This window comes from Copadichromis virginalis, linkage group LG8 (assembly GCF_057382275.1).
Source record: "Copadichromis virginalis isolate Kocher_CV1m ecotype Utaka linkage group LG8, C_Virginalis_male_GT1.1, whole genome shotgun sequence".
NCBI classification, from domain to species: domain Eukaryota; kingdom Metazoa; phylum Chordata; class Actinopteri; order Cichliformes; family Cichlidae; genus Copadichromis; species Copadichromis virginalis.
In genome coordinates, this window is record NC_140625.1 from 18,500,048 (window position 1) to 18,520,021 (window position 19,974).

The following is a 19,974-nucleotide window of genomic DNA, read 5'->3' on the forward strand; positions in this document are numbered from 1 at the left end:
TTATTAGACATGTCACCAGAAAACAAAAAGGGCCAAAACATCCTCTTCATGTTATGTATGAGATGGAAATGACAGCTGTGCATGACAATGCAGAAGGAAAGTGTGGGATTTTAACAGAATTAACTAGCAACTCTGGCTTTGTGCAGCAGTGGCAGAAACTCAGCCAATCAACACATCCAAACCTCACTAATTAACATATAATGTTTGTTGATGTAAAAAAAAAAGTGTAAATGTGACATTTTAAGGAAGGTTATAGACCTGGATTATTTCTTTTCTATAGTGAAGATCTCTTACTGGTGCCCACTGGTGAGTTTTAGGTACTTGTATATATATTTTCTTTATTCTGTGTCTAGATGGTTTCTGATTTCTTATTTTGAGGTGGGTATCAATGGGGTTTTTTTTAAGTCTTTAAAAAAAACAACTAAAAATTACACTTTACAAAATGTAAAATTAACCTTCATATAACCACTGACAACCAAAACTGCTCCACAAACATCTGCAGTATCTTATCACAGCTTCATCTTAACCCAACTAGTCATGTGATTGCCTGGCCTGGGCCACAGAAGAGCTTCAAATCCAGCAGAAGGACCGATATTTTCTCCTCTGTGTTCAGAGGAGGAACAAGAAGGTCAATGCCACTACAAAATTATTCACGTGCATGTTTCTAAGCAAACTGTCTGAAATCAACTTCATCATGACAGCATGAGGTCTCAGTGTCCTTTAGTCTGGAACTGTGCACACAGACCAGTACTGTGTAACTCAACTGGCATTTGCCAAAGAACACCAGAACCGGCAGGTCTGCCGCTGGGGTCCTGCTCTCTCTTCGGACGAGAGCAGGTTCACAATGAGCACATGTGAGAGACGCGAGTCTGGAGACATCTTGGCAAATGTTATACTGCCTGCAACATTATGCATTAGATGTTGTTTTTGATTCAGGTCGGCGTCGGATTCATGCATGACTGCAGCGCACTGAAGTGTATTGTAGAGCTGTGACAATCTTCCTCCCTGCTGTGCTGTGCTCCTCACACAAAGGAGCAGCAACCAGTCCTGCTCCTCGGTTGATGCCTTCCTTTGGCCCTGTCCAGCTCTCCTCATGTAACAGCACAGCTCCTGGTATCCTCTTCACTCTTCTGAAACTGGAACAGCAAACTTTCTTGCAACAGCATATAAGGATGTACAATCTTCCTAACTGGACAGATTGATATCCCTGAAGTTTAGCTGGCTTTGTGTTATAGTGTGATTATCAAGTGTTCTATTAATTTGTGTGGCAGTGTAATTTCAGACACATTTAACCCATTCACTCAGTGAGTGCCCAAGGAGCAGTGTGTACGGTACCTCAGGGTAGCCATTCAGTGGATTTGAACCCCCGACCTTCTGATCATGGGCCACCACTCTACCTGAGCAATCCCTGCCCCAATGCTTAAAATAACAAATATACTATGGTCATGAAATTTAAAATTAACTGATTTTGAGCAGGCATTGGCAAAGTATTTTATGTTTCTTTATGGAAAAAAAAATGTTTTGTTTTGTTTTTGTTTTTTAAAAAGAAGGAAACTCTCCTGAACTACCACAGCACTATATACACATTAACATACAACATTACATTTAAAGATACCATTTAGAGCAATGAATGACAGTGCAGTTTAAAAGTTCAACTTTTAAGAAAGAAGTTGACTGAAGCCTTAACTCATAGCTATCATTTAAACCTGTGATTAATGCTATTGCTCCCAGGTTTACTGTTCTCCTGCTGTAAAGCTCCAAGGACTGGAAGATAGACTCGCCACCCCAACCCTTCTACAATTTATAAACCCACTCCATGGTCTATTCAGTCCCAGTGTTCACCCTTGGTATAGATTAAAGTGGACACTGATAAAATAGTTCAATCATGGCAGTGTTGCCTGGTAGGGATCACATCTAATTACTCTAACTCTGACCTCTGCAGCACCATTGTTTGACCACCTCAGAACTACTCTGTGGATTTCACCTTTGCTATTAACCAACAGAGTGGCAGCAATTTCACTTTATTACTTCAGTTTTGTTTTTTGTTGTTGTTTTTGTTGTGCTCAAATGTCAGGGTGAGCCTGACTTTTTACAGTAAACACTCCTTGGTATCGGTTATTTTGTGATGCTTCTCTTCACATCTTTGTGCAGGGGCGAAGATAAGCACTAGTCATCCAGACTCTTGATTGAACACTTAAGTCAAAACCTTAAGCTCTACTAAGATACTGATAAAGAAAATGGAGTGGAGATAATATAGTACAGATGGTTATGACCTTTGAATGTCCAGGCTAGAGGACAGGCCCATCGCTCTGTTTTATTCTTGGTATGATTTTGCTTTAATCATAATCGGGATTAGCTTTAGCATGTGATATATTTAACACTTGAAACAGCCAGAAAACTATAGGCTATACTAACTTTAGATAAGAAAATGGATGCTACTGCAAAAATAATAGTCACACCTGATCCAAATGTGCAAATTTACTCCAACCTCACACTAAGAAAAAGTCAACGTGAGGTCACTCAGCTCCTATGAAGTTCTCCATTTTCCATAAAGCTCGATAAAAGGTTCACTTCAGAATGGTTAAAGATTGGACTTATCATGTGATATATTGGTGTGTAGATCGTATAACTAATAAAATGCAATAGTTGCTTAGCAGAGCGTGGTGGAGCACTACATTGGCTCTTTCCTTCTTTTATCTCTTTGATGCCGAGATGAAATCTATAGCCAGTAAGATGAGAGATGATTCTGTGATTAAACTATGATTTTATGTTGGGAGAAAGATGTTTAGAGGATTCAGTATTAAATCTCTTAGTGATGAAATTGTCTCACTGTTTGAGCAACAGTAAGTGTAAAACTGTGGAAAGTCATGCTGCCTGACCAGGAGTTCAGCACCATGGAGAGCACCGTCTCCACAGAGGGCAGCCTGGGGTGAAAACTGGGGAGTATGAGACCAGCTGTTCTCAATCAAAGTAATGAGTCTCCCACATCAGAGTTTGACCCGGACTAATTTTAAATTACTAAAAGTCCATCCATTTTCCCATGACCAATTCAGAATCTGTAGGCCGTCATCCTACTCGGACATTTTCTAAGGTAATGTATCTCCAACTTCTTAAAAAACCTTAATATTGCATAGTGGCTTTGCAGCTGTTCCTTATTCCGGCAGGTTCTTTTAAAAAGAAAGATTTGAATGATATTCTCTAAAAGTTAATTCCTGACAATAATTATTATAAGTGTTTCAAAGGGGAGACATATTGTACTTTGAATGCAGTATTGCATATAGCAGCTACCTCAGAGACCTTGACTCCGTCCTTCATGATAAGGGGTATACAGCCAGCTGGTGGCTCATCATTACAGACACATGATACCTCAAATGATTGTAGCTCAGTGGAGCGTGTGCTCTGAAGCTCTCTGGTACAAGGCAGCCAAGTCACAGCTGATATATCTATCACAGCAGACTTTGGGGAGTAGTTGTATTAACATCCTCCTCAAAGCAAACATGAGATACAAACATAGCTACCACCCATATTACTCTTTAGCAGAACAGAAAATAGGTTACAGTTTAGAAAATAAATTGACAAATTTACACCTAGAAAGCCATTTCTGTCTATTTCTGTATGTTTGGACTATAATAGAAATTCTTTTTAGAAGATAAAAAAAAAACAAAAAAACATCACAGTTATAAATGAGACTGCAATTTTATGGATTCAAGTTGAGTTATTGTTTGATTTAAATGTTATATAGCACTGTATGGAAGCAGATCACTAGAAATACATCAATAAAGCTTAAGCTGACAATGAGTGCCACCTGAGTGTAGTAGCAGCATCAATTAAAGCTTAAGGAGCCACTGAGATGTACACCCAATGACTCGGTTGAAATGTTTTAAAGCCTGATAGATGTGAGTGTGTGTACAGAAAGATGAACATGTTACTGTTTGCCAATAATACACATAAATAACTTGTATGTGCTGTGTGGAACACATTTATTGGCTTTCTTCATTAAAACCAACATACATTAACCTCTTGAAGTTTCCAGTCAACCCACAATTCAAAGTTGAGTCAAAACCTTTAGCTCTACTAAGATACTGATAAAGAACAAACAGTTCCAATATTTTATTTAAATTTTTCCAGCATAGAAAACCCCATCAATGAACAATAGGACAAGAAATAGCACAATAATAATAATCAATAGAGAAAGACAAAAAAAGAAAGAAAACATTAAAATTAGAAACTACCAGTATCCATAATAAATTAATGTCATGAATATGTAATAAACAGGGAAATTGTATTGCCCGGTACATGTTTATACAACGTGAGCTTTCTCAAGGTGAAAAGTGGAGTCCAGGATTTTGAGAAAACATTTGCTGCAGGTGTTTGCAGGTATCGAACTTTTTCCAATTGAATGACTGATAACATGTCATTGAGCCAGACACTGAAGGAGGGAGGAACAGCGGACTTCCATTCCTTTAGAATAAGTCTTTTCGCAATCATCATTCCGAGATCAATTGGCACCCGCACAGTGATAAAGAACAAATAGTTGAGATAATATAGTGCAGATGGTTACAACCTTGTGTCCAGGCTGAGGACAGACCTATCCCTCTGTTTTATTCTTGGTATGATTTCATGGCTTAAATCATAATCAGGATTTGCTCTGGTATGTGACATTAACTCTTGAAATGACCGGCAAACTCTAGGTTTTAGTTTAACTTGGTGACATGTTTTATTGTTTTAGTGAAATCCTATCACAGCTGATCAGGGTCTAAGATGACATCTTGAAATGTCATGTTTTGTGTCATCCAAACAAAAGACAGTTTTCAGTGTTTGAAAACTGAGAAAATCATTAAACCCTCACATTAGAACCAGACAATGGATGTTATTTCAAAAGTAATCAACTCAATACTATATTGTCAAAGCTGTCTCACACCTCAAATGCATCACAGAGAAAGCATTCATCATCAACAAAAACAACAACAACTTTTATAAAGGAATTAATCATGTTTTCATTTAAGACTGATGTAGCACATAGCTCACCCTAATGCAATTTTGCCAGACAACTAAACAATTAGCTCAGCCACTAAAAGAAATTAATAACTGATACATGCAAAGCCAATATAAAAGTATAAAGTGCAATATCAAATTCAAATAAGACAACTACAAGCAAGACTTGGATACATGGCAACTGTTCAAATCAGAGCCTAGTCAATACATTTTGTATTATTTACATATTTTACATTGGTATCAGTATTGACATCTGTATTTATAACAACACCAAATTGGTATCTGTTTTAGCAATCCTATATCAATGAGGCCGCAGTTCATAACCTCACATTTATATACCCATAAACAGCAAAGTTTTACTTATCCATGGTCCGAAAGTTTGCCGCAGTCCCAAATGAGAAAGTTTTAACATATTTATCCAATATTTTGTCCCGAAGCAACATAAGAGTGTCTTTGGCAGTGAAAAAAATACCTGCAAATGCTGCACAGCCAGCAGCAGGCTGTTTTCAGTTTGTACACTAGCAAATTAGCGGCTAACAGCTACTAACATGATAACAGTTTAATTAGCCTCTGTGCTGCAGGTGTGTTAGTCATGTGACATTCTTGCATAACTAAAAGTCAGTCAACATGACCAACAGACTGGGAAAAATGCCCACCTAAGTGCAGAAGAAGATGAAGTATTTCTGACAGCAAACATATCTTCCAGCTGGCAAACAAAGTTGGCAAGCTAACACTGCCCACTTCCTTGTGCCAAAGTGGCTGATGCTAAAGCGAACTTGGAAAGGTCCTGTGGATAGTTATGAGGAGCTAAGCTTCACCACAAAGTGGGCTATTAGTTGTATTATTAAGAAAATGTTAACTGAACAGCTAACTACATGACATGTAAAAAAAAAAAATCAACCCTGTAATTCAACAAATTTCCTGTTTATTTGTTTACATGTATTCGGTCACCACTGCTGCCTAAATAAAATTTAACTTGTGTGATAAGATATTCTTTGAACAAAAGGAAAGAGGAAATTAAGAGAAGTGTAAATCTTTGAGTGAATGATGAATTGTGTGACATAATCACGAGTTTATGTCATTAGTAGGCTAAGTATAATGCAGTCAACTTCATACGTGAGAATGGACAGCAAATTATTATTTACACTGTACCAGGGCAAATGCCTGAAGACCTCTACCATGCTTCATTAACTGGCCAAATTGTTGCAATAAATAATAGCATGCCTCTGTGCTGTGGAGAAGCTTTGAATACGTTTTATTTTGCATATTAAATAAAAACGTTAAAATATGTGCGTCTCAGCAGTGTAAATGATATACAGCCTAGGGCTTTCCTGGTGATTTCTATTACTTTAATACTCATTACCCTCCTTTATCCATTATATTTAAAGCACACTTACATTAATATCTCCTGAGGTCTAAGCCTTGTCAGTTTGATTTACACTGGCACTGGTATCCAAAAGGGGGAGGAAAAAAGGAAAAAAAAAAACAGGATTATACTGGATATTTTTTGGCAGATTTGTCTCCTGACACACCCCCATGAATTAGATTGCTGAAAGTGACAGATTAATTACTCTCTCTTGTTAAGACCGGAGATGAACCGAGAAAAACACAAATAAAAATATATACTTTTCAATCATATGTGGATCAGGAAACTCACAAGTCTTAATTTCTGCAGTGACCAACATTCGGCCCTGGGGAAGTCAGGGGAGTCGTGTGTCTTTATTAACCTTTACAATTAAAAGTTCATCTCTAAAATAAGATCATTCATATTTATTGCAAAACTAGCAGAGGATAGCTTCAAATGATATCATCCACAACCGCGATGACTTATTCAACTATAATGGATTCGGTAAGCACGCAGCTAATACTATTTAACAGCAACAAAACAGGTTAAATTCTAACCAATGTGAGAGAATATATAAGTCACACGTACACGTGACAGAGATGAAATGAGAAAGCAGCAGGCATAAACTCAAGGATACAGGGTTTCAGTCGTTTCAGTGTCAAAATAAGCAGACAACGGATTTCAGAACCAGGTGAGAAATTTGAGATTTTTCAATGTCTAAACTAAATTTTTTGAGGATTTTCTTCTCATAATACAAAAGCTGGGATGTGCTTTGTGTTAGTAAGTGAACGACAAAAATGCAAAGCAGTTCACAGCTACACAAAAAAACTCCTGTTCAACAAGTAGTATTAAAATAAAGGCATCTAGCAGCACAAAATCTTGTAAGCCTGTTTTGACAGTGGCTTGCGAGACTGGGTTACTAAAAAGCTCTGGATGAAAACCAAACGAGCCGTGTCTTGGCCATGAGGATTGCCACTCCTTGTAGAAGAGTCAGTACAACATCCTGGAAGCTGATACAGAAAGTCTTAATGCAAGGACTATATATATATATTATAATTCAGTAAACCTAGGCCAAAAAGCTAATGCAATTTAATGAAGGCATAACTTCAACTTCATAATAACAGATTTAGTGGTTCAAAAATAAAATTTTATATTAGTAAAAGTCAGACAACACGGCCATCAGGTTTGGACCAGAATGGATGCCAGTTTGCCAACACTGACTGAGGTTCAGCACAGCAGTCACTCTGAGTATTTTCAGCACATTCCTCTCTGGTACTTAGCAGCGACCTCTGTTCACTTAACTGTCATTTTGAAAAATAACAGCCACGCTGTACATCTGCCAGACTGTTTGGTCAAAAGCCCTTCGATTTTAGTGCCTTTCTGGATCTTTTTCAGACACTTAGCCAAATAGCTGGCAGTGGTAATCACATGCGGATATTAGCACTTTCAGCAAGTCATGGAATCTGGAAATAGCTTGTTTGGCCTGTGAAAGCACAAAGACCTGCTCAGTAAGTGTGTGCTGTGTGTGTATGTATATATAATTCCCAAAAGGTATTCACTCACCCATCCAAATCATTGATTTTCAGGTGTTATACACCTTCTTTGGTTACAAATGTATAAAAATCACACACTTCTACAAACATCTGTGGAAGAATGAGTCTCGGGAGTTCAGTTGTGAAATTTCTCTCTAGCAAATATTCCACAGTCAACTGTTAGTGGTATTATAACAAAAGTGGAAGCGATTGGGAATGAGAGCAACTCAGCCAAAAAGTGGTAGGTCACACAAAATCAGAGTGGGGTCAGCTGATGCTGAGGTGTATAGTAAATGGACTAATTCTTGTAAAGCACTTTCCTACTCTACCTGGGCACTCAAAGCACATACAACATGCCTCATTCACCCATTCACACCCAATCATTCAAGCAGTTTTTTCTTTGCTTAAGTGCTTTCTATCTAAAACTCACACACATTCCCATTCCACTGGATGCATCCGAAAGCAACTTGAGCTTCAGAATCTTCAGAACCTTACATGCAGAGGTGTAAAGCACTAACGGACTCTAAAGCAATGGAGACGTGCTCTCTGGAGTGACGAATCACACTCCTCCGTCTGGCAATAGTCCAACGTGGAAGAACTTTACTGGCCTAGCAACGTGGAAGTCCTGACCTCAACCTTTGGGATGAATTATAGCAGAAACTGCAAGCTAAGCCTTCTCATCCAACATCGGTGTCTGACCTCATAAATGCACTTTTGTAGGAATGGTCAAAATTCCCATAAACACACTCCTAAACCTTGGGGAAAGTCTTTCCAGAAGGGCAGAAGACATTGCTGCAAAGGGTTAGCTGACATCTGGAGAAAATGCAGTATGAATGCTGACAGATGGATGTTTTGAGCTGAAATGTAATAGCTATAATGCTGTCCATTTAAATGGTATTACCTGTACATGCAACCAATATGTCAGCTTACCAAAGAACAACTGAAACAATATCTGTAACAAAAGAGGACAATTTATTGAGAGTCTGACAGCAGCTTACCATCCATGTTCAATATCTCATACAGTTTTCTGGACTGGAGGACGTACATCCTAAAGAACTTCATCACAACCTCTCTCACATCCACTTTACACGTGTAGTTTAAAGGAAACTTAACTAACATTTGGTGGATATGTTTGCAGTCAGAATAAACTTATGGCCCCTATATGAATGGAATTTAAACAGTGTGACAGAAGAAAAAACATGTTTTTTAAATATTTGCATCAGTTACCAACACTTCTCTTATGGGACGTGTGTGTGAGTACTTTGGTCCGAATACTTGAGGTCTAGAAGAATATGTAGCAGCCGCTGATCCCTCAATGGCACCAGTAGGACAGCAGGACAGCAGGGCCTCTTCCTCAACAGAAAACTCTCCTCCACCGCTAGCAAGAGAATGAACACGTGTGTGTGTGTGATTTACATTGCTGTGCTTGAGAGCCACCATCTACCAGAACCAAATTCGTTGTATGTGTCTGCACATATACTTGGCCAATAAACACGATTCTGATTTAAGGCTACTGCGATATCACTGCTAGCTCATACAAGCTTGCTCACCGACAGCTACAGGCCACGTGAGCTCAAAGCCCCTCCCGCCAGAGTTTACTCCCCAGTCAACTGTCGTAAAACAGTCGTAAGTCTACGGAAGAGGATTAGGGCCACCGGGGGGAAAAGTGGGCTTTTCTTTTCCAGATTTCTGGGGGAGTCAGAATTCTAACCCTAAACGCAGAAATGCAACAGGCGAAAACAAAACAAGTGCAAGGTTACGAAGAACTGGCAAAAAAAGCTCAAACAACTGGAGGCCAGAAATGATGAAATAGTCAAAGAAAATATGGAATGGGAGGAAAAGTATGTACAACTGGAAAAGGACCAGAAAGAAGTGGAGAGCAGAAAGTCCGAAGCGCTCCAGGAAAAAAGCCCAATCTGAGCAAAAACACAAAGAACTGGTGCACATGTACGAGGAACAGGTGAAGCAAAACGGAGACATTCAAAAGGACAAGCTAGAGCAGCTGCAAAATAATGCAGCGTTGATGACAAAGAATAAAGAACTGCAGACCAAAAACTTGCAGTTGGAGCACAAAGAGCAAATTCAGACAGGCAACGACCTTAAAGAAAATCTCCAAGCATCAGTGGAAGAGTTCGACAAACTCCAGCAAAAGTGTAACAAAATACAAGATGAGAATGTAACACTTGCTTAAGAAGTGGAAAAATTGGAGGAGAAAAACACAGACCTCGTCGAGCAACAGAAGAAGAAGTAAAAATGTTTCTGGCTCTTCAGGTCAAAGTCAGGTGAGGATAAGGCTGAAAAGAAAAAGAAGAAAAAATGGAACAAAAACAGCTGAAGAAGAAAAATGCTGCTGGTCCTCGATGACAACAAACAGGAAACATTCTCCTGACAAGAGTGCGGATGAGGCTGCTGGGGGTTCAGCTTAGGCTACAGAACAGTAGCTTCCACTGCCCTCCTTTCTTCACCCCATCTCCATCTCGTTTCCCCTATCCACCCTTCCTCCGTCGGCCATTTATGGTTCTGCTTTGATTCAACAGAAACTGGTAGGGAAGCCTTTCGGTGGCTCCCGCCTCCACTGAAAGACACAGACATAAACACACAAACATTTATTAACATGTTCCACAGTCTTCCAGTTTGATCATTTTGATTTTCTCATCTTGTGGACAACAGCGTACACGGATGGAGATATATTGTTAACTTTCGTAATGTTTATTTATTTAACATATCCAGCTCCAGCCCCACTGCCATCCTGACAAGGATAAGCATTTAAGAAACTATGTGAAAAAATGGACAACTAACTGAATTTATGCAAACACACTGGATTTCCAATTATGTTTCACTGAATTAGAGACTCTAACAGTCTCTTCTATGTAAGAATGTCTCATGCTGATACACCTGCAAACTTGACAAAATCCAAACATGAGCTCTTTTAGATGCTTTTTGAATTTTTTCGCTCTCTGACCTCAGTGTAAGGCGGCTTGGCCCTCACTGCCACTGCTTGTTGAAAGTTCTGCTTCTTGTCTTCCCCCAGTGTTGACCGCCTGCCTTTAATATCACTTACAAAGATTAGGATAAGAGTACTGTGAATGCTTAATCAGCATACACACTAACAATATGTCCTAAAAATAGGATGTTACCCAAGTTCATTTGCATGTGAAAGCAGAGAGCGAATACTTTTGGCAATTTAAAGTATATGCGGATATGCGCTCCTCGGCACTGGCACAGCAGCTCTAAAGTGCTGGGAAACTTGTGCTCGCTCTGCAGTGGAGATCAATATGTCATCCAGTTCCCACTTTGGGTTTTCTGTCACATAATCTGAAATGGAACAAGGACATTACTACTTTAAGTAATTGATATGGAGCAAAAATAGCACGTTTGTCATGTGGATCGTCTTAGTATATCCACTAGCCTTTGCTCATGTACATGAATTGGGAATCTTGCCTCACAATCCTTAAACTGGCAGAAGAAGACAACATGAATAAACACGAATAAAAAGAAGCATATTCCAATAAACGTAATGCACATCTACTATCCCAACAGAGTGAGCATACAGTAATCAAACTAATGTCTGCTTTAAAATTAATTGAGTTTGTTATAGTCATCAGTGTTCATTGGAAATATATAAGCCTGCATTAAAAATATGATTGTCATTGGCTTAAAGCCTAGTTCTGAAGATTTTAGATCCATTTACATAAAATTAGAGTCAGAGCTTCATTTATCTATTCTAAAATGTGATTACTTGGAAATCTTTCACTTTTAGCAAAGGGGCCTTGGGGAGACATACAGCACATCTCATGTACAGCTGGCAGCCACACATAACACAGTGACAGTGGCACCACCTGTCACCTCCAGAGCTTTACACCTCGCTTTAATGAGCTGGAAGGGAATGTGACACGTGTAGATTCACTTTTGGCAGAAAAAAAGAGTTCACTTCACTCAAAGTGCATTCTCGGCACTTCAAAGAGCTAAAGGCATTCTACAGAACATGCAGAAATGCACCACTAAACATACTACTGCTCCAAAAGTGAGCTTGTGTTGCGTTCGAAACATGAATAGAAACTATTTGTAATATTTGAAAAGTGCTCTTTTATAGCTGCACTAAATGGGTTAGTCTTCTTCTTCCTGTTCGGAGCATTAAAAATATCAACACGGTGAGCGCTTCTTCGAGGAGCTCATGGCTTTTTTCCAGGAGCGCCAGCAGCTAATAAGTACACTGAGTATAAGTGAGGATTATCCAGAGCAGCACTTTGGCAGGCTGCATCTCTTTTCTTTGCCTCCTTTTTCAAATGCACATCATTGACATTGAGGAGGCACAGTGAGAGGTGTTAGCACATTGAAGGACAAACCTCCTAATATCAGGCTGAGCTTTAAAGGAAACCACCCACTGTGTTCTTTATCTTCACGTTTACACCTCGTAGGCACTTTTTCACGTTACTGGTAATTTCCTGTATTCTGGAGTGGCCCCTTGTTTCACTAAAAGTGCTATTTTTGAGTGAATATTGTTTTTCTATTTAAGTGATTTGCTTTGCGTTTGGTTGATCTCACAGCATGCTCTCTGAATAATTAAACATAAAACGAGAGTTATTTGCATTTAGATGTTTTTTTGTCTGCTTTGTCATTTTTTCAGAAAATATATGTGAGGAAAAATGTTAATGAGAGTGAATAATTAGCAAAAAAAACAAACATGTTTTAACTACATATTTGTCTTTTAAGGCCTTAAACTATTACCGGGTATTTAAATACAACCTCAGATGAACGACACATGACAGTAACAGAAAAGAAGCCAAAATGGAAAAGCAATATGGAAAAACAAAGTATACCCCAGGAGTTTTTAACTTGTAGAACTTAAGGTTTTCTGTGCACTTTCAGTCTCCCACGCACTCTTCTTTCCATTTATTTAATTAATTGACGTTTGAGGGCATTTATTGTTCTTATTCTTTTGTTTTTCTTTTTTTTTCTCAGAAATCCTGTTGAAGATTGCCTGGTGTGCTCAGGACTGTCCTGTTGCAGGAGTCAAATTCAGCTTTAGCTGTCAAAAAATATGACTTCAGATCCAGAGGAATTTGTCTCAATCAACTCAAGTTACCCACGTCCTGTGGCTGCAAAACAAGCCCAAATCATCACCCCTCTGCCACCGTGCTTGACAGTTGTCTTCAGGTGTTTGGTTTTTGTTGAACGTCTCACTGTCTTGTTTGTCTAAAGCAGGGGTGGGGGAACTCCAGGCCTCAAGGGTCGGTGTCCTGCAGGTTTTAGATCTGCACTTGAGCCAACACAGCTGTTTTAAATGACTAAATTATTTCCTCAACATGTATTAAAGTTACCAGAGGCCTGGTAATGAACTAATTATTTGATTCAGGTGTGGTGACCCAGGGTGATATCTAAAACCTGCATTACACTGGCCCTTGAGGCCTGGAGATATAAATGTTGAACTTAAGATATTAAAGTTAAACAGCTTGACCTCTGAGGAGAATTTGCTGGCATAGTCGACTTCCAGGAAGATTGTCAACTGAATGAATTCTGTTCTTAATGTAGATTGATGGACTTCAAATTGTTTGGAAATGGCCTTCTGATCCTTCCCAGATTGATGAACAGTTCACTGCTGATGACTTTCTTCCTTGGCATTGTATTACCACAGACACACCTGCAAAGTGCCAAAACGTGTGCTTTGATCGAGGTGTTCACACTTGTTGATGATCAGTTAATTAACGTGCATTTGATTAGCAGCACCTGGCTCCTATTTACCCTCTTAATTCACACGGAAGAAATCAGTGCGTACTTAGTTTGTCCACACCCTGCTTCTGGAGTGCTTAGACTTATTTTTTGTGAAATAAATAATGACACACACTAATGTGTCACGTTGTTGTACATCTGTGTCATATTTACCGAATTTTACAACCTGCTGAGGACCAGATGATATGTAAAACCTAAGAATTTTAAAAAAGGCTTAAAAAAAGTTAAAAGACTTTACCACACAAAAGATTTCAAGGTCTGTTTTTATTATTTATTTATTTTCTGGCATGTTGTCCATCCTTAAAATACACTGAAGAATACTGATATGCAGTTTCTCATCTTTTCTTTTTTCATTTTTTCCTCCTTCACGGTACAGTGAGACCCTGATTCCTGTGTAATGACACCAGTATAGGAATACTCTACAAACACAAAATTAAAACACAATAGCTGGCATACCACCATAACGTAATGCATCGTCGTAACCACTTTGTAACAAAAAGCAAGAGAATGCCCGTACAGTCTTCAAAGATGCACAATTCAAAAAGGGTTGACATTAAAACAACTGATTTAAGTCAACAATGAAAATCGAGTTAAATGCGCTATTACACAGGAATCTGTTAAATATCAAAACAAATTATTAACGGAAATGCTCTTTACACAAGTGTAGCAAAAGACAATTTATCATAGATATAATATTATCAGGTGACAAGGCCTAAAATAAATGATAACCGCTCTGTCGTTCAGTCATAAAAAACTTGACAAAAACACACAAACTGTCAAGGGATAAGAGTGACAAAGACTCACATTTGTTCCAACAAGACACTGTACAGCTCAGGGTGGATTTGGGGCTAAAACACTCGACAGCTTTGAAAACTCTGCAGATCAACATTTCCCCGCCGGTTCGTGGAAAGCCAAGGCATTATAAAAAGGTAACATAACCCATTGCACTGAAGGACTGAAATAAAGTTATAGCTTTAGAGGACTACTTAGAAATAAAACAAACAAACTAGTAAACAGCCAGAGGAGCTTAATGTCCCTGGTCCAAGTTTATAAAGTAGGCATCTTTCTCCAACAGTACATGACATCCACCCACCTCATCGGTCGAGGACGAGCTCAGGAGCCAAGTTGCACAGCAAAACGATACAGTTACAAACTGTAGTAAAGAATGAGTCAAGATCTCAGTTTTCTTCTGCGTTATCGTACTTCTTCAAAGGAGACTACACCGAAGAAGAAGAAAATATATATATATTACAAATGAAACAAAAAGTTTTGGAGATTTCCATGTTTTAGTTGGATGGTGGGTGATTCGTCCGTGCCTCCTCCAGTATGTGGTCACCTACATGCTGGTGGTGGTGGTAGTTGCAGTGATATCTCGGCAGTATCTGTACGTGTATTCCACTAAAAATACAGACTTTAGCCTAGCTGCGTGGATGACACTTATGTACAGGAGATGCTAAAGATCATTAATGGTGAGCGATGAAGTGGTATGACAAAATGCTCTAGTTGTTAAAATGCTATCACGTGGTTGAAGGATGGTAAATTGCACAAAGCTTTCCCCAGAAAAAGGCATAATGAGTTCAGTCCATAGCAAAGGCTGAGTTAAGAGCTATGTCATACAAACTAAATGCTTTAGCACCGTTTAATACCACTTGTTGGCAAGCAAAAAATAAAAAAAAGAAAGAAAAAATAGGGCGGGACAAACATCGCATAATATACTGGATCCCTAACCAGCCATTTTCAATCATTTGTTGCATTTCCTAAGTGGTGTCAGAGAAATCTGTTTACTTTGATACAACCTAACATATAGACACCTTTGCTTTTTCCTTCATGCTGAGCAAATTTGTGGTCTCCCAAAGTCTTTAAGCCTAAAGCTTCAACTGTTTCACAATCTCCTCATTCATTTGTCTGTCATACTCTGTAGTAGCCGCTGAGCCGTCAGGTGTCTGCTTAATGCACGCCACTGGCTGCCAAAGCTAAAGGGAGAGTCCAGGATCCAGGAGAAGGATTTCGGAGTTTGGCGTATGCAGGATAGAGCAAAAAGGGCAAAAAAAGGTAACACAGGTTGTGCTCTTGGAACGTGGAAACTTCTGTGGTAGCAGCTAAGTGAAATCTCGTACATGTAGTCATGCCGTGTCTCTGCAAAGGCTTCCAACTGGGATCTGTGACATGTTGGAACAATATAATGTCAGATGGTGTAAATCGGGGCCCAGCAGATAAAGTTTTTGTGACTCAGACGCAGGTCCCTTGGTGTGCTGGAGGAAGGGCTTTTCGGTTCTTTATGGCCAAAGACTTCTCCTTAAAATCTGACGCTTTCTGCTGTGAAACGTCTATCAGTGCACTCGCTACAATGAGTCCTGAGGAGGAGAAAGAAAAAGAACAACATGAGGGTGAGAACTCCCACAAATTCATTTGTTCGGTTAAACAATTTCATAGATATTTTTATGGATATGTGGCATTTCAACCAGTAAATGCAGGATTTCTTTACTTTGGTTGACAGTGAGACAATTTCACTTGTTATGGCAATGAAGGAGCAAGTTCTAGGATTTTTCTCCTAAAGATTGAAGAACTAAAGATGACTTAATTTTAACTACTTTCCCCTTCAAACTGACCTTTTTTTTTTAGATTGATCCTGATCCTGACCACATGCACTTTCACATTTGAGGCAGTGTGGCCTACATTGTTTTGTTTTTAGGTTGCTTTTAAGATTTTGCCATGGCTTACTTTAGTGCCATGTAGATCGACGCTCAATATCAAAGCTGGACCCTGAAGTTGATGTTTACTCTCTGCACAGGCTTATGGTCTATTATAAATTGTGCAAGTGGCCACAACAGGTCTACTGCTTTACAGACCACTGAGGAGGACATTTGAGGACATGTCACCTGACCAGATAATATGTTCATAAACTTAAATGATTAAAATAGACATAGTTGTGTGTAACCAACGGGCCCCAAATCTCATAAGTTCAAACTCACCAAGCATCAGAATGGGGAAGCAAGGTTTAAGTGACTGTGAATGTGGTGTGGCTGTTAGTGCTAGATGGCAGACATAAACCCACACAACCATCTCTAGGATTTTACAGAGAATGGCCCAAAAAAAGAGAAGATAACCAGTGAGCGGCAGTTCTCTTGGCAAAAATCTATTGTTGATGTCAGAGGTCAGCTTTGAAATAGCAGGAAGGCAGGGTAATTCAAATAACCCCTCGTTACAACAAAGGTATACAGAAAAGCATCTCTAAACCCACTGATCCTTAAAGCCAGTGGGCTACAGCAGCAGAAGACCACACCAGGTGCCGCTCCTGTTAGCTAACAACAGAAAGCTGAGGCTACATTTTGTAAGGACCAAAATTTAACAACAGAATATTGAGAACAAATTATTTATTCTGGTGAGTCTTGATTTCTGCTGCAAAATTTACATTGTAGGGTCTGAGTTCGGCATAAACAACATGAAAGCATGGAGCCACCCTGCTCTCTATCAAAGTTCAGGCTGGTAGCTGCGATGTTAAGGTAGAAAGCAGAAGGCCATCTAACTCTGTCCTAGTGAGGTGTGCCTCAAAAAATGAAATAAAATGAAAAAACAAAATGTAAACTTTCATTACTCAGAGAACCTTGTAAATGTAGTCTTTCCCACATAACCCTCATGACCCTTATGCCACAGCAGGGTTAATACATTTAACCATAAGACAAAAAGATGGTTACAGTTTTGTAGTTACCTGACTGTCCCGGTGGAGGTAAGCCTGAAGGCCCAGAGGGCAGGCGCATGAGGACAGTCAACACAGCTGCTTTTCCTCCTGAACACGGTTCCATTGCAACAGGTTTAGGTGCACCCTGAAGAAAAGCGACGGTAAAATAGAAAAGATTTTATGACTTGCTCTGGAAATAAAGTTGTTTATATTTATGTGAAAAATACTGCAGTGTGAAAAGCACACAGTAAATACTGCCTTAAGAAAAGAAAGCAAGACAAAAGTACTTCACTGCTTTTAACAACAACCCAGCACCTGTGGATTGGTATAGCCCTGCTTTATCAACTATCAACAAAGTATCGATGTGTCTTACTAGTCCTTCTTTCCCTGCAGTTAAACATGTGATGTTGAATTTTCTTTGTTGGGAGCAGCAGACCAAAAATCACTCATATCAGCTGCTGGAGTTGCCCCACTTAAGACAACACACCCTCCCTTCCCTCCTCCTGAGACAAATGCTTTGATTGGTCACACAACAAAAAACACTTGTGTCTCTGTCAGACAGTCAAAGTGTGGAGGCAATGACCTACCCTCGGACTTAATGGCCAAAAACTGCCCGTCTCGAGTGTGAAAAACATGTCATCCTGATAATGAATGTCAAGGGTTTCACAGCATGTTTTGGATGAGAGGATAGAAATTGTGGAATAATAACATGTCTGAATGGAATTGACTTTTTCTTTTTTTATTTCTGTGTTGGCTGAATTTAAAATGGAGATGAGAGAGGCAGCAGAGGCAGGATTAAAAAAAAAAAACAGGTCTGCATAAGCACACCCATTAAAACGTGAAAATCACGAGGCAGACTCGGTAATTTGTTTAAATGTATTCCACTGCAATCTGCCGTATATTTCACCCTGCGAAAACAAAAACACAAACACAAACACTGACGCTTTGGGTATTTTTAAAGCCGCATTGACTCCAAATACCTAATATACACAGTGAGTTAAGAGCAAAAGATTCAGGAAGTACATATCTTATTAGTTTTAGCTGCCAAATGGTAAAAAATATATGTTTCAGCATATTTGAGTGTAATTCAGGGCCACACAGTCTTGTTTCCTATGAAGCCTGCAGTGTAATTTTTAATGCAGTAATTAAGCTTGCCATTTGAAATGCCATGATTCACAACTGCTCTTGTGTAATGGCGCAGCTATATCCATGTTAGGCACAACTTCCTAGTCTCAAATTGGCCCCTCTTTTGTGACATGCTATCCTGCTGTTAGCAGCTTGTAGTCATAAATGGATGGTCAATGCCATACATAGGTAAGCTGTGTTGCTGAAACAATGCTCAATGCACACTAATGTGCACAAAGCCAAGAAAATATACACTACACCACTGCACCACCAAAACCAGGAATAGTCTGTGACACAAACTGTAATGGAGCCATATGTGGAGCCCTACCATTTGAACATTGTGTCAAAACTAAGAAAGAAAAACACCTGGTTTCCTACTCAATGTTGATTTAAAGCGACACTAATCTTTCATTTTTAAAGCCAATTTGCTTGCAAAGGCGACTCCCTGGAAGAACGACCCAGGATCAGTCCAGCTAGCCTCAAGTATCATCAATATCTAGTACTCTGAATAAGCTGCACCCTTCAAGAGCACAACATGAAAGAGTCGTGCTACATATACTCGAAACATTTTTCCGTATTGTAGGCTGACTTACGGTTCGTTTACGTGCATTGTTACACAATCCAATTAGGCTACATGGTCGGAACACAATATTCTCATGCATCTGCTCAGGCACATTCACCATCAAGAGGGTAATATTAAAACTACGACTGACATTAGAGGGTAATTAAATTGCCAGCCATTTCATGACCATTCAAGTGATCCTGCTAATGAATAGCTGCATAAGCTGCATTCATATAAAGGAGTTCATTTATTCCATGTTGATTTTTGATGATTTGTGAGATACACATGTATGGACCGCTGGGTGACACATCAGCTAAAATTGAGACTCGGAATCATCAGCACTGCTCAGCAGCAAAAGCAGAAGAACTAAAGATGAATTTGTCAAATTTAAAAGGAATGATCGACTACGTTTAGGCACGTATGGCTTTGATGACAGATCGCTAAAATACTGCAATGGCAACTAAACCAGTGGAGATGCTTTTATCTTCATAACTTTGGTCAGCTGCTGGTTAGATTGTTAAAACTCTTAATGGCCTCAACATCATTTGGGATTAACAGTTTATATGAAATCCCCTTAGGAGGTCCCCCCTATCTTTTAATTATTGATCCAGAATCTAATGCCACCCTTAGGTAAACTCCAAATCTAAGCTCTTGTTTGTGTTTAGTGCAGATTACCATTAGAAAGTAAACTATTTTACTTTTACAGAAATTTCCATTTGGTAGATGTGCCACTTGCTTATGCGCCCAGTTTGCTTTGCTGACATCGTTACCATGTACATCAACAATTTGATGGCTTCAGTTTGGTAAGCAAATATTTGTAGCCATCTGTAACTCTCCCCCGAACTGCAACACCAGCTCTGTTACAAGTGAACCATAAATTACACATTTTGGTTTGTGTAAGGCAGCAGGAAAGTTAAACCACTTTCTTTTGGCTCTCCCTCACTTCATTTAAATGCTTACGTTGCTCTGAGAAAAACAGACACATTCCTCCAGTGAAGAGGAAAAT

At 39.2% G+C, this 19,974-nt stretch overlaps 1 protein-coding gene across 1 annotated transcript in view; it reads right to left on the bottom strand.

Annotated features, from left to right (window-relative positions):
• Window positions 1-13,846: 13,846 nt before the first annotated feature.
• Window positions 13,847-19,974, bottom strand: part of atrnl1b (attractin-like 1b) — a 71,359-nt gene continuing 65,231 nt past the window's right edge. The window contains exons 28-29 of the mRNA XM_085466283.1: window positions 17,312-17,426; window positions 13,847-15,956 (exon numbers count right to left, since the gene is read on the bottom strand). Of these exons, the coding sequence (XP_085322409.1) occupies window positions 15,832-15,956; window positions 17,312-17,426 (240 nt within the window). The 3' untranslated portion in view covers window positions 13,847-15,831. The remainder of the gene's footprint in view (window positions 15,957-17,311; window positions 17,427-19,974) is intronic.